The sequence below is a fragment of the Lepisosteus oculatus genome, chromosome 17, assembly GCF_040954835.1.
Source record: "Lepisosteus oculatus isolate fLepOcu1 chromosome 17, fLepOcu1.hap2, whole genome shotgun sequence".
NCBI classification, from domain to species: Eukaryota; Metazoa; Chordata; class Actinopteri; order Semionotiformes; family Lepisosteidae; genus Lepisosteus; species Lepisosteus oculatus.
In genome coordinates this window covers 8,441,657-8,456,736 of record NC_090712.1, presented here as the reverse complement: position 1 = coordinate 8,456,736, position 15,080 = coordinate 8,441,657, and the positions used below count along the sequence as shown (strand labels likewise).

At 35.1% G+C, this 15,080-nt stretch overlaps 1 protein-coding gene across 3 annotated transcripts in view; it reads left to right on the top strand.

Annotated features, from left to right (window-relative positions):
• Positions 1-12,612, top strand: part of aplf (aprataxin and PNKP like factor) — a 40,778-nt gene extending 28,166 nt beyond the window's left edge. For 2 of the 3 annotated variants that reach the window (XM_015362677.2, XM_015362678.2), the window contains exons 9-12: positions 2,008-2,133; positions 7,085-7,131; positions 7,433-7,474; positions 11,760-12,612. In XM_015362677.2, coding sequence (XP_015218163.2) covers positions 2,008-2,133; positions 7,085-7,131; positions 7,433-7,474; positions 11,760-11,971 — 427 coding nt within the window. In that variant the 3' untranslated portion in view covers positions 11,972-12,612. The remainder of the gene's footprint in view (positions 1-2,007; positions 2,134-7,084; positions 7,132-7,432; positions 7,475-11,759) is intronic. The other variant, XM_015362679.2, reaches the window with a different exon arrangement.
• The last annotated feature ends 2,468 nt before the right edge of the window (positions 12,613-15,080 follow it).

Here is a 15,080-nt window from a genome sequence, read left to right as displayed (position 1 = left end):
TTCAAAAGCTGGAGACATTTGACGTTCCTTTTGTTTAATCACAGTTAAAACTCATTCAGTTTAACCCATCTGATACCCTGCATCAGAAAAATAAAAACAGTAAACAAATGAGTCAACACATTTTCTCATCAGTCCGGATACAGAATAAGATTTCAGCATGTGCTTCTCATTTGGACAGCTATGAAAAAGATATGCAAGACTCATTTCACAAAACACTTTCCTAAGTTTCCATGATCACAACCCAAGCTTGATAGCAGGCAGAGTGTTTGAGAGTTTAGTTTGAGTGAAAGTCTAAGTGCCCATGTATGTTTAAAAAACACTATATAAACTTACATTAAAGGCAGAGTCCTTCTGGTTGTGTCATACAGCCTGAAAATCATGTGCAGATGACAGCCTCCCTGTTGTTTAGCTTCACTGTCAGGATTTTTAAGAATATTATGTTACACTAACTGTAGAAAATGGAGAAAAGTTTCCATGCTTAAGAAAATCTATGACTACATTTAAAATCAAAGCCAAGGTTTGCTTTAAAATATTCTAAATACAGAACTCTTAAGAGCCCATAAATATTTTAAAATGGGATTTTGTTTCTATTTCTGAAGGCTGCTATGCTTCTTTTAGTTATTGCTCTTCACACCAAATTGTACAATCCAGAGCACAGAATTTTATCAAATAACAACTTCATGTAACTGTTTCTTGCTTGTAGAAACAACTTTATTGTTAAATTTGTCACATACTATGAATGTAATTTATTATTATAGGAGAGAAAAGTACTTATTTATAGTTTGGTTTTATTTTTAATCTTGTAAGGAGATCAGCACACAAAGTATGAAATGGAAATGTAATTTTAATCTGTGGAACATCCTTTTAAATTAGCTTGAAAGTTTTCATTTCCAGTTTTCTCTGTATGATGTACATTTCTGTGGTTATTACAGAAAAATAACAGATGTGTTAAAAGGCATAGGCTGTTCAGCCTGTTCTGTTGAAATATTCGTCATATAAAATAGCTGCAGATGAATGAATAAAAAAAATACCAACATATTGTGGTAAAGCAATAGATAAATACCACAGCATACATAGAATTGTGGAATGAAATATCATAGGAAGCAATTCATGCACCATATCAATTTTTATTACATTTTATTAACATTACCTTAACCTTCATTAACATTGCTAACCCATTGTGGCTTTTACAAAGCTATGAATCTTATTGGAATTTTAAAAGAATATTGCTCCTTTTCTTTAAATGTTTTTGTAAAGATGTACTGAGGGAGAAATTTAAATATAATGTTATAATTTCTGCAGCGTTCAACAATTTTTACCCTAGCCAAAATTGTTACAGACATCTTTCATTCATGTTGGAAAAGAGGCATGAGTAAAGAAGACAATTCAAAAATTATAAAAATACATTTTGCACACAACACGGTGGGAGGTAAGGAATTAAATGATTAAATGCAACTTTGACATCAATAGCCATGGAAGCCTTTGTGTAGATATCAATACACAAAATTCACTATTTGGAATTCTTTGTGTGCCATTAACACACAAATTAATAATATAAGATGTAGAGAAGAGCACTCATGCAAAAAGAGGAGGCTCAAAATGTGGAACTATCACCTATCTCATTATTGTATTATTCTGATTCTCTGGTTTAATTCTTATATTTGAAACCAGCCTCATTCAAAAAACGTGGAAGTCAATTTCCCAATACACAGACCATCTCATCTTCCAATTAAACTATAGGGGCAATAGACTGGACCACTGACAACACAAACAACAGCACGTTTTGTCTGAAGATTTCAGTTACTTCCCTCTTAAAAACTTGTGTTACTGGGGCACTAAGCAATACAGCAAACGCAGATTGTTCTACAATAATTAACAATGAACTGTTCAGACAGTGAGCCAGTTTGTCATGTAAGCATCACCAAACCAAACCGATTTCTTGCTGGAAAATTACATTTCCAGATCAGATTGAAGCCAGCCATGAGTCTTTTTATTTCCTCTTTTTAGGAAAAATCCAGTGCATTTTCAGGAATTCAGCCATCCGGGAGATAGCGATTATGAGGAAAAGTCGGCAGTGAGTGATGATGTGAGTGATTGCCGGCCAGAATGTCCATATGGAACAGATTGTTACAGGTGAGGAAAAGGTCATGCATTATTATGTGCTAGTGCATATTTTCAAAGCTTCAAAATTGGGATTGGAATTTACTGCACAGACCTATTGCATTCAGTATTCAAAGTGTAGCCTAACCTGGCACAACAGTCAACACACCTATAAGTAATTCGGAATTAAGATCTGCAAGATTCTATGATGAGACCACAAACTGTCCCCATTCTATTGATACTGTATATTACTTATTACTTAAGTGAGTTTCATAGTTGTGATGTTAGATGTGATGTACAGTAGTGATGTGTAAATGCTGTGGCCTGTTCCCAATTAAACTGAAACGAGCTAACCTGACCTGAAGTTGTATTTAAGGCCTCATCCATTAAACAGAATTCTTTGAATTTTGAAAGCAGAAGAACTAGTGTACTTTAGTGTCAGCTTTGAAATGGGTAATACCCGACGGTGTGAGTGGAGGAATGATCAGGAGGAAAAGATGCCTCTCTCAATGAATTTTATATTTTTAAGGTAAAAGTAGGATCTCAGACCCTTAGAAGGTGGAGGTCAACAAGAGAATTGCTAATGATCTCAAGACCCTGCCCTCAATGTTGTTGTACCTTATTGTTTTATTTTTTGCTTTTGCTTCATTAGCTACGTTTCTAAACCTGCACCTAAGATGACATCTTAGGCTTTTTTGTGTTTTACATATTGTTTAGGAGATCACGAAGCTGCTCATTTTTCTGTCAGCAGGTCGCTTTTCAGATTTCCACTTCAGAAAGTTCAGGCACATATTAACCATCTTTAAGTTCACACAGTGCTACTTTTGCATGCTTAATGCACAATTTTGTAAGGTCTGTGCACAAGTGAGCAAATGCAAAGGAAAGCTCACATTTGTGTTTGTTCATTTAAAAGAGTATGGACAGTGCAGATCAGAAAAGAGGATGTTCAGTGTTTGAAATCAGAAGGATATGAACTTGATAATATTTCTAACTTCTGGGGCATTTTCTTAATAACAGTCAACCATAGACCTTTGATCTGTCTTCTGAGAAGCATTATAGTATATATTTGCGTTATCTATGGACTTTCTAGCTGCACCATAGTGTAGCACGATTCCTTAATGAAACTTACACACCTACTAGAAAGAAAGTGAATTCAGAGGAGAATAAACAAAAGATGGCAATGCCATGTTAACTTTGAGCATTGTGTGTGCCTTGTAATACTACATGTGTTAAGGTTTAAAGGTAGTACCTAACACATTGTACCTCTTAATATGGAGTGCAACAGATCAGCAATTCATTTTTCAGTTTGCTAATTTCCAGAATTGTTCTTGCTTTGTTTATTACGCGATTGAGTAGAGATAGATAGTACAGATACCCTGTAACTGCTTTAAGCAGTAAGCATAAAGCATCTCAGATCTGTATGTGTACTGATAATAAGCTTTGTATGGAAATCCTTACATTTCATCTATGTTTACTTTGTACTTGGTTTGTGCAGTGGAAATGAGACAAACATTTTCTAATTTGTGTGTTACGCATAGAGACAAGATCAAATGTAAAGTTCTGAGAACATGATGGTACATTAAAGAGAGAGAAGGTGAAATTATGTATTGTAAAGGTGCTTTTGTGAACATTTGAAAGAGAAAATGTGTGTAACAGATCAAAGAATAGAATTTCCTATGTATGTTCTAAAATCTCCTGTGTATGTTTAAATTGCAAAAGTTCATTAAAAACACTTTACTAAATCTGTGCTACTTTTGGGGGAATTGTTACATGGTCCATTCTCTGCTGGGGACTGAATGTTCCTGAATTTGCAGAACTTTTTTTGTCTAAAGTGTTCACTGAAAAATAATAACAAAATCCTTTTTGTAACAGGTCTCAAATAACCTCTGAATCTCTCTAAAAAAATAAAAGCTCTTAGCTACTGACAGTAATTATATTTTTATTGTTAATTAATAGCTTTATGCAGTACTAGTTATTCCTTTACTTTTCAGTCGTAAAGTAAAGTGACCTGTTATTTTTTATGCCATTGTGTCATTTTTCTTGACCTTCCACTTTTCTGATGGTGTCTAATTTCTGCCGGCAAATTTCAAGATAATTGATTGAGAGAAGTGATTTTACCTCATTGTATTTGAAATCGTAAAAGGCTATTGTCAGTCAGCAGAAGTGCAAGAAAGATGATTTTGTCATTTTTAAAAAAGGTAAAATGCTTTCGAAGTCTTCCTCTAACTGCGGCCTCAATCGAGGTTTATTAAAAGTGCAGAAACTCAAGGCGATCAATAAATGACTGTTTACAGTGACAAGGGGTTACTGAAAAAAAAGTGTTCTCCTTCCTCCGTGACCTCGTGAGTCATCGTGCCCTTGCATTGTGTCATTGTTTATAGCTCTTTCTGCAGAGGTTCTGTCATAATTCTATAGCGAACCATCAGGGTTTAAAATGTAGAGAATGTCTTTACTGAAGACAGGCAGAAGCAGATTGCGGAGACAATGTAGATGAGAACTATGGTGTGTTCAGAAATATTGATAATAATTAATCTATCCACCCATCATCTAACCTCTTTATTCAATATAGGGTCACGGGGGAGCCAAAGCCTATCCAGTGCTCACATAGACCTGCACACATTCACACCAGGGCCAATCTTCCCAGTAGCCAGTTAACTTACCAGTATGTCTCCTATCTCGACCTGTGGGAGAAAACTAGAACACACAGCAAAAACCCAGGGCCCCAGCACTGTGAGGCGGCAATGCTAAACACTGTGTCACCGTGATGCCCATAATAATGTTCATGTGATTTAATTCTTGTAATCTGAGGCTAATCACAGAAATGTATGTTAAGAAAATATTATGGTTAAAAAATAATGCATCTGCAGTAATTAAACAGTTTCTTACAGAAAAAAAAACTATTAACACTTTTGCACATAGCTGATTTCATGATTCATTTAAAATCCTTACATAAGTAACTTTACAGTTTTTATCTTTTATTTGGTTGAATTATTTGTCTTTAAATTGCTTAAAGGAAGTGATGGCTGGGTTTGTTTCTATTTTTAAAGATGTTTAAATTAAGGGATATGAAGCACTAGAGCAAGATCTCTGCACAATAATTTGTCATCATATCAGGACTAGTACCTTAATATTAAAAACCTCTTGCCTGGTGTATACTTAAAATTCACATCCAATTCTTAAAAGCCTATTTTTCCTTAATTAAATGTTCACAGGTTCCGTTCAGTTTTTCTTTCTGCACAAAAGGTCCGAGTCAAAGAAGGAAGTCATATTTTGCCAGTCCTGTTCCTCTGCTATTACCATGTGTATTAAAGTAAACTGTGCACCCCGGGGCTTTAATGCACCAGTGAATACACCTCTCTTTGTGATGAGCACAAATATTCCTTTATTTTAATATCGCACAGAGCCACCTGCTCGTTATCTCTTTAAGATGAGCATTCGTACTTTTTCATGAAGAGCTTTTCATACATTTCCTTGAAGAGCTCGAATGGACATGCTGGCCGTGATCCAGCTGCCACTGCCCTGTACCTCCTTGAATTTGTGCTTTGATCTCAGTGAGTGTTTTTTTTCTGTTTTGTGAAAGTCAGGTTTGTTAGGAGAAGCAAACATATTAGGTACGATCTAAAGTACAAGGGAATTGCTTTAAAGTTTTGGATTTTATAGGAAGTGAATTCTGCAAAAAAAATTACGGTCTATATATACGCCTTTTAATGCTTGTACCTTCTTTCCTTTGTGTGATAAAACATGCAATCTTAAGGAATTCTCTGATTGATGTCAGGTACCTTCTGAATGGACATTATAAAGCTGAGAGATTGCAGTGGGTACAAGCCGGTATCACAGCAGCACTGCTATCAGTATTTGATGTACAGTTTGTTCCTTACAGTTTATTTCTTATGTGGCCCCCAGAAGTACTTCACTGGAGTATAGAGGTACCAAGGGTCACTTGCTTAGTGGAATCACAATCAGCAGCAGCCATTTTTAGTATGGGTGTGAATGTTAAATTAAATAACTTTAAATAGTTCTCCTTTAAATCCTTTGCAGTGGAAATTCTGGAAGCAGTAATAGATGAACAGCGTGCAGTTCTTTGATATGCAAGTTAAACATTTAGGTAAATTAAACATATTGGGAAGCTGGCTTGTGTCAGCTTGATATATTCTCTTCACAACTGTCATCTGTGTGTGTCTGAGCATCAGGTGTGCAAATGCTACACAAAAGCACGGTGTTACCATGCATGCAGTGCTTTTTGCTAGGCTCTTCAAACCCCTTAGTTTAATTTGTATTCATGTCGTGGTAGTCATTTGAAATTGTTTGGATGCTGCCTGGTAGAATGAAGTTTTCAGTTGAAAAATAAATTCCAGTTAAAGGACATAAAAAAATCGTATTTCAATTAATCAGTAATGGCAAGCAAATAACTCAGTTTTAGTGCTTGAGTTTGGAAGCTTTGTGTGGCAGCATTGGTGAAGGCTGAATGCTGTCGAGGTGGATAGTACAAAAACTATTTGTCTGTGTTTTGTGCTGCACCTGTCATACAAACTGTTTTATGTGTCTGCCTTTTAAACTTCATTTGTAGTGTCCTGGAAGTATTTACAAACCCTCCAGGTTATATTCATGGGATTTGAAATTGCACTTATAATGAGATTGTTTTGGCAAACGGACAGCAAATAGAGTATAGGACAAACTAAAACACAAAAGAAACTAAAAGATGTTTAAAATGACAGCCTACAAAATAGAGGGGAGATGGCAACAATGACAAAAAGCTAAATTAAAAATAAGACTGGACATTTTAAATAATAAGAACGCAAATAATTGTGTCCACATCACAGGAGGCTGCCTTTAGATATGACTTAAGTCTATCAGTGGTTTGAATTTAATTTTACTGAAAGACATGACTCATAGAATAACTTTTAAAATTTAATCTTTATAGTTCTGTTATTGACATTGCTGATTTTTAAGCATGCAGTTTACATTAGGTTTCAAATATTTTCAGGAAAAACCCACAACACAGGAAAGAATACAGACACACTAAGGCTTCAGGTAAGTACAAATAATTATTCATTTCAGCAGCAAATGAAAAGGTTGTGTCAAACGTATCAGGCATTCTAATGTCTAAGTAATCTATTTTCCATCATAGCCCCGTGTTCTCATTTGTATTTCATTTTGTATGAGAAACATTTTTATTATTTGCTTTCTGTTAATGTGCTACATTCCTAAATGAAAACATTAGAACTTAAGTAGGGAAGGACTGTTTGGTTTATAAATAGTAATGCTTCAAAAAAAAGTGCCGTTTGGCTTTATTATTTACATCCATATTCATCATTTTTCTTCCTGGTAATAGAAACTGAAAACAGGAGACCAAAAAGGAAATGCATCCAAAAAGGTATGGCTTCATTTTTCTCTCAAAATCAGTTTTCTTCTCTCAAAAAACAATTGTTGAATTTAATTGCTAGATACAGCATACTGTATTCACTCTATTGTTTTATTTTTGATGTATATTTTCAGAAATACAGTGTATTGTCTGTACTAATTTAAAGTACATATGAATATGAATTTCTCATAGTACATATATTAGTGGTTTAGAGGCCACTGAATTATTTTCATTTCTGGACCACTAGGATTCAGACTGTGCAGTAAATCTAAAAATCTTCACTCTTATTGAAAATAACACACTAGTACATTTCACTTGTAATATTGTGAATTTTATATGTAACTTCCACCATAGGGATGTTTAGTCTTCTGTCACAGTATATTCACTTTTTACATCTTCATTGTTGGACCCAAAAGACAATGAGGCAGAATGACAGACAGCCTGGACAGAAGTGTGTGCACTCTGTGTGTGACAAGTGCAAATTATTTTAGATTATTTGATTTTCAACTATGCCATGTAAATTTGTGTAAAAATATCAAATTTTGAAGTTAGGATGAAAGGATGTCATTTTTATCATAACCTGGTTTTTGCAGTACATATTTTTTTCTTTTTCTAAAATATGAAATGAATCTGAAAGTGAAAGGCATGTTTTTATTTTTTCTAACAGTATCTATATACTGTATTCATATTTTTCTTTATAATGTCCATTATGGGCATTTAACAAACAGGTTTCAGTATAATTAAAAACTTGAGAGAAGGATTTCTGTATAGTGTATACATATCCACATTTCCTAACAGGAGTATATGAAAACATTTATTAAATGATTTATTAAACTTAGGAAAATCTACAAACTTCAGTATCACATCAGTATTTTGAGGTACATTTTTAAAGCAAATGTACAGTATAAGTAAAATTCAAAGGAAGCAATAAGTAACATATATTCATCCATCAGTAAACAGAGCTCCTAAAGAAGAATTTGTTTTTTCTTTTCTTAACATGGAAAACAACATTATTTTGTAATTCTTCAGAAATGGCTAAATGTTAGCTGTAGTTATAGATCTTCTGACTAATGAAAGATGAAAGAGCTTGGATTACAGTTTATTTCAGCTGTGCCTTATCACCCATATAGCTTCTGTAAGAACTTAGGATTCATCTTCAGTAAACAGAAGCATGAATCTTTTTCATTTTCCTGCATTTCACTATGTTTATCTGTAGGCTTCCACTGAAGATAAAAGACTTATCCCTTTCCACTTTGGAGGTGGTGTGTGAATTGGCAACAGAGATCTTTGATATGATATTGGGAAATACTGAAGACTGGAAGAAAACAATCATTGATAAAAGACCAGGCTTCTGCTATTAAGATAGTGAAATAAAATTATTCCTTTTTGAACACCAGTTAAAGTTCATTTACACGTGGACTGCAGTTGAATATGTAGATCTTTATATTTTTGTAGTAAACATGATGAAAACCTTATAGCTTTGTAGTGTGAGGGGGTCACAAAATCTTTTTTTATTTATAAATTAAAGGTCTTAATAAATTTAAAATTACCAAGCATCAAAGCATAACCTCGAAAGATTCACCTCAACCAGTGCAAAAGTATTTTAATTGCTACAAATTGTAAAATCAGCTAAATTTTCCTGAAGTGAATCCAATTCATTACAAGATATTCACAGATGAGGAAGTGTTCATTCTGCGCACACTCAAGTGGTGAAAGGTTAAAGACTCAATAAATCATCAGTTCCTGAGACAAAGCAGCATGTGAAACATGATGCAATTATTATTACCATCTTGACCAGCCGTCAGCATTTTGAATCATAAAAACCAATTCTCAGAGAGTGACCCTTTTCTAACAAAATCCAGCCTGGTTAATGAAACTTTATTAAAGATGCTCTATGACACAAAACCACTAACAAAAAAAAGTCTTTTGGTGATAATTGGATTATTATTCTGAGTTTTTCATTGTATTCCTTAGCGGTTAACAAAAATGATTACAAAGCTTTGCTTGTACTTCTCCATTTTTATATTACGAAATTATGCTTGAAACCAAGCCTGTTGTGTTTATTAATATAGAAATTAATAATGCACAATTCTTACATTTATTTGTTGCAAAATGGTGTTCCATGTGTTTTAGGTTACAAAAATTCATATGGCATCTTTTTAGGTAACAAAAGTTTTAAGAAATCATAGTATTAAAAAATATTCATACCAGACAACATCATTTTTATTCAACTCCATTACTGGAGTTTCATTAGTTACTCCATTATTATTTCCATGCATAATGTGTCAAATACTCCCTTTCCACTCATTAGTGCCATGTACTTAACACACTCTGTAAAATTCAGGAAATTGTTTCTGCCTGCAGAGCAAAGAGACTTTCACCGAGACAACGAGCACCATGTTTCCAGAATCTCATTAAAGAAACGCAGCCAACAGCTTAAATGTGTTTGTGTTTGTTCAAAAAATTATGTGGACGAATGAATAGAGGTTTACATGGATGAAAATGAACTTTAATTTAAAAATGCTAATTAAAACTGAATTGAACAAAAACCCTGCCAGAAATGAGGATTGTTGCATGCTGATGTTCATATGCCAATAGGTAATTTCTGACTCTTTACAATGGATAAGCATAATGAAAATGCATGATTACCTCTAAATTTATCTCATTAACATTATTAAAAGTGTAGGTAAAAACATTGGTTGGTGCTAACAATACAGTTTTTAGTGTAATCTATAGCATTAACTGAAGCCAAGCGAGCCAGGCATTTATGGATAGTATTGAAAGTCTATTGTTTACATACTGTATGTCGAGGTCTGTTCTTGTTCGATAAAACAAAACAGCTTACAGGATGAAGAATACATTCAGGGAAACAATACAGAGGCATCATGCATACAGTACACTCCTCTGTGACAAAGCAATTGCTGGTGCAGTATTGGAGTTCTCGGATCTCGGGGGAGCAGGGTTTAGAGTGATCCTAAATCTCTGCTAAGTTTCTGAGCTTGAGGCGTATTGCACGGGTGTGTGCTGTCTACTGTAAAGTGAGAAACATGTGATCCCCCCCCCCTTTCTCCAAGAAAACAAAATTGAGCCTCCATACACACATTCAGTACACTGAAAGTGAAACTCACTGAGTTTTTCTTTCCCCTTGAAGAGGATGATGATTTTAAGTGCAGTAGCATAGGAAATTTAATTTTGTGCACTTAGGCCACTTCATATGTCCTATACATTTGGGATAGGCTCTTGTGTAACAAGACCCTTATGAGGAATAAGTAGACTTCTCATATTAAAGGATGGAGCCCACTTCAGGGAATCCAGGGAGACAAGAAAAAAGATCTGCTGATAGCTATGTTGCCTCTTCTCTGCAGAATACAGAGTGATTGATATAAAACCATTTTAAACATGACTCTGACAGTGTGAAATAAGATGAAAATGTTTAAATACAGCATTTCAGCAGCTTTTAGCGTCTTACCTGCATAGCATGCATGTGTATATATTAGCTTTGACAGGAGTCTTAAATCAATGGAAAAACGTATTTTCACCTTTTCCAACAGCCTAATGAAAAGTACTTACTGTGGCAAATTCTAGTGCTTAGGCTCTCACACAGGGGATGAATGACATAAATACTTATTTTTTTAAGTTGTTAAGTTGAACAAAATTCCACTATATAATTTTAGCATTTTGTTAGTGACAATTTGGTTTACCCTTTGTTTGCTACAGATGTACAATAACAGCCCATAGTTTAAGCACTTTTGCTTTTTCAATAGTAGCACTGACCGGTGTGACAAAGCCCACATTTTCAACTGCTGGTCCACAGACCTGCACTGGTCCATGGAGCAGTTCTGACTGGTCCCTGCTGTAATGAAAGTATACAAGTTCATTGTAGAAGTGACAATACAGTATAATTGTATTCTTGCTGTGGACCACTTTTCAGCAGTGAAGGACTTTAAGGAGATGATACCTGGTACAAAAAAAGGTTGAGAAACACTGAAATACAGTGTGATACTTTTTAGGTGTTTAGTGGTTGGCTGCTCTCTCACACCACCAAGGTCCAGCGTTTGATTACAGCTTGGGCGAGGTACTGTGTGGAGTTTGCATGTTCTCCCGTCAGAAAACGTCCAAATACAAGTAGTTTGTTTTACGGATTATAAATAGGTGGACTATTAAGGTAGGTCTTGTTGGTTAGGAGGAGCGTTCTGTGGGATTATCATGGTGGAAGCCTTAAAAAGACATAAGTGAGTGATATAAGCAATTACTAAAGGTATTGATTTTAAGGTGTGGGGAAACTTGTCTTTTCCAGCAGGTAAGAAGAGTGCTTTGGCAGGAGATGATGATGATGGGGAGCCCAATGACTATGACCTGAATGACAGCTTCATCGACGATGAGGAGCTGGAGGACTCTGACCACAGTGATGAGGATTCTGACTATGTACCAGACTCTGATGACAGTGTTGCAGAGGATCTAAACACTTTAAGCAAAGAAGCTAAGGAGTTTATGGGGAGAAAAAAATGAATCTGAAAAACTACTGCTTTTTATGTTTTTGTATGTTTAACTTTAAAAACCACTGGACAAAATATGAATTGATATATCTGTATATATCTTTTGTAATAATATGTTTTGTGGATCTTATAATACTGCTCTACCTTTTTACAATTTCATGTACCAGAAAGCAGTTCTTTAAACTGTGCAGTTATTAGCAGAAGGGCAGCTGTATGCTTTGTTTTCTAATCTAGTCAATCATATACAAATTTACAATCTGGCTTAAAGTAAAATGGTGACTTGTGGGTCCTTAAACCTGTTTTGTACATAATTAGGATGTGATAATAGGGCAAAATATTTGTAGATGGAAATGGTAAAGATTCATTTTGCTCAATTTTTTTTAAATTTAAAAATAATTTTAAAGATTGTTTTTACATGAGAGTCAGCTGAAGATATTAATATTGCAAAACAAAAACATCACCAGAACAGGATTGACATTTGTTAAAAACAGATTCACCAATTATTTTTTTGCTATGCGCCCACCCCTTTTGGAACCTCAGATGGTTTCTTTACATCTCCACACACAGCGACCACTCACTGCAGACCCATCACCTCATTGATCTGTTGACACGCTACAGTAGTATGTAGTGCTGAGTGCTGATTGGAGGAGAGGTGCATCCCTCACTGACATCACTGCAAGCCTGCAGGTGCCTGGGGGGCTGTAGACGTCCCTTTTCTTTAAAAGCAGAGAGAGCCCAGCCTGCACATACTATCATCTTTACTCACTGTTAAGGAGAACTGACAAAAGAAAAACAAAATAGTTTTCTATGCCATTCTTAATGTGTCATCCCTCCCTCACCCTTTCCCTCCTAAAGTAGATAAGTGTGCTAATTAATTAATTTAGGAATGTATATAAGAATTCAATGCCTGCAGGTAAAATGGAATATATTCATTCTTATTAAAAAAGGTGTTTGTCTGCTCTTAGCTCTACATTCTATTAACTGACTAGACGTAGTACTGATACAGTCGATGGTTTTTCAAAATAGAGTGGGATTAAACAAATATTGTCTGACTGAATTGAGTTTATGCCCTATGCCTGCTATAAATATGTCTTCAGGCTTAGAAATGTTACATTGAGAACAAGTAGCCTATTGTAGAGCTGCATTTAAAAACTGCCATCAATATGTTTTGTCAGACTACTTCTTAATCTGCACTTATTACTTTATTTTCCTTTGTAAATTGAAGGTTTTTTTTCAGTGTATTTTATATTGTTGTAAAATAAATTTCAAAGTTTCCATTTGTGCGCATCTCCACACTGGTGATCAGAATAAAAAGGTGAAATGAGGGGGAAAAAATGACCTCATGATGTTTTTATAGGCCTCCTGTTACAATTAAAGCACCGATGTACTGTTAAAGGACAATAACGGCTAATAAATTTCAAAACAATGGAAACAGATGTCTACAAATCCTAGAACAGTCTAAAAAGTTTTTTAAAGAAACGGCAGCAGCATCAATCAAAAAGGAGGTAGACCGTGCAAGCAGGCCATGTCTAATTACAGGAGCTAACGCATTCTGTAGATATTGCACCTCTCAAGAGTCAGGTCTATATTCATCATGGGTATGTACTTCTTCAGTGGAATAAGTAAAGATTAATTTAAAGCTGAATAGAAAGATAAATCTGCACAACATTTCAGCCATAGAGCTTTAATCCACAAACCTTTCTTCATTTTCTCTCTTCTGTATAGAATTAACCACTATTCTCTTTACAGCTCGCATGCTTACTCTATTACTTTTAATGTCGTAAACTAAAGAATTCAGTGTTGTGCAACTCACTCGGGGCTGTGTATGGACCAAATCGCATGTTTTAAGCATTTTATTGTAGTGCGTTTGATAACGACAGAAAAAAAGGTTTTCAGTTGCCGTTAGTGCATAATTAAAAGGTTTAATGAAAGAAACATGGCAGCACAATGGTATGGTGGTTAGCTCTGCATCTCAACAACTCCTGCGTTGAACAGTAGACTGGGACACTATATAGTTCTCCTCATGTTCACATGGGTTTCCTCTCTCACCTTCCACAGACATGCTGGCTAGCTTAATGAGCGCCTCTAAATGATCCTCCAGACTTCGTGTGTTGCCTCGTGCAAGGGCCTGCCATCCTGTCCAGGCTGTGTTCCTGTTTTGTGCAATCTGCTTCCAGATTAGGTTCCACGCCGTCATGATCCAGATGATGAATGGGTAGATAATGAAAAAAAGCACGGCCTCACTTCATAGTTAACCAGATTTCACATTCTTAGCATCTATCTCCATAGAAATAATTACACAAATTGCTTTCTTGCAAAGCAAGCCAGTGTCCCCTGAGGTGTGTAATTACACAGAACACCTACTTTATTTTTTCTCATTTCAGATTTTGTTTAGAAAAGCTTGCTTTTTATAGTGACTAAGCACACCAGAATATTTTTATACTTTTAAACGTATATTAGGTGTAGAATAATGAAGTATTTTATTGGCTACATCTGCAAGGTTCCTTCATTTTTGTGACCTTTATTCTACATGCAGTACCCAAGACCTGGGGAGGAAAACTGATACTAAAAAATGTAAACGTTTTTAACCGTCGTATTTAGCTTTCTCTTTGTAGTCCTAATGCGGGTTTGCAGGAGAGAGAAAATGCCCCAATAAGATTAATATGGGTTCAAAAGTTAATATTTTCTTAAATTTAAAATCAAGCCGTGATGGCACAAGTGATCTTATATATACAACGTATGATTCACAGCATAAGTTCTATTATAAAAAATACGATCGGACATTCAAACATTTTAAAAGCGCAGACCCCCAGCAGCAGTGATGGGAACAGGAGGTAGAAAAAGATGACACTTAAAAAACTAAAACTAGGTCTTTGTTTTAGTAAAGCTTTTTGCTCTCTGCAGCAGCCACCACAAAATGTGATAGAAAGCTGCATGAGAATGCAAGTCTCTGTTCCAGATGATTCTTAATTATACTGGATCTTCAGCACCTGTGTCCATTTAGCAGTTAAAGATTAGGAATTAGTTTATTGGAAGGACTAAAGGTATTTATTGTACGTTTTTCAAAATGAAGAAACAAAAATAGATGCAGTGGTTGTGACACAAATTTGTGTGTTGTTATT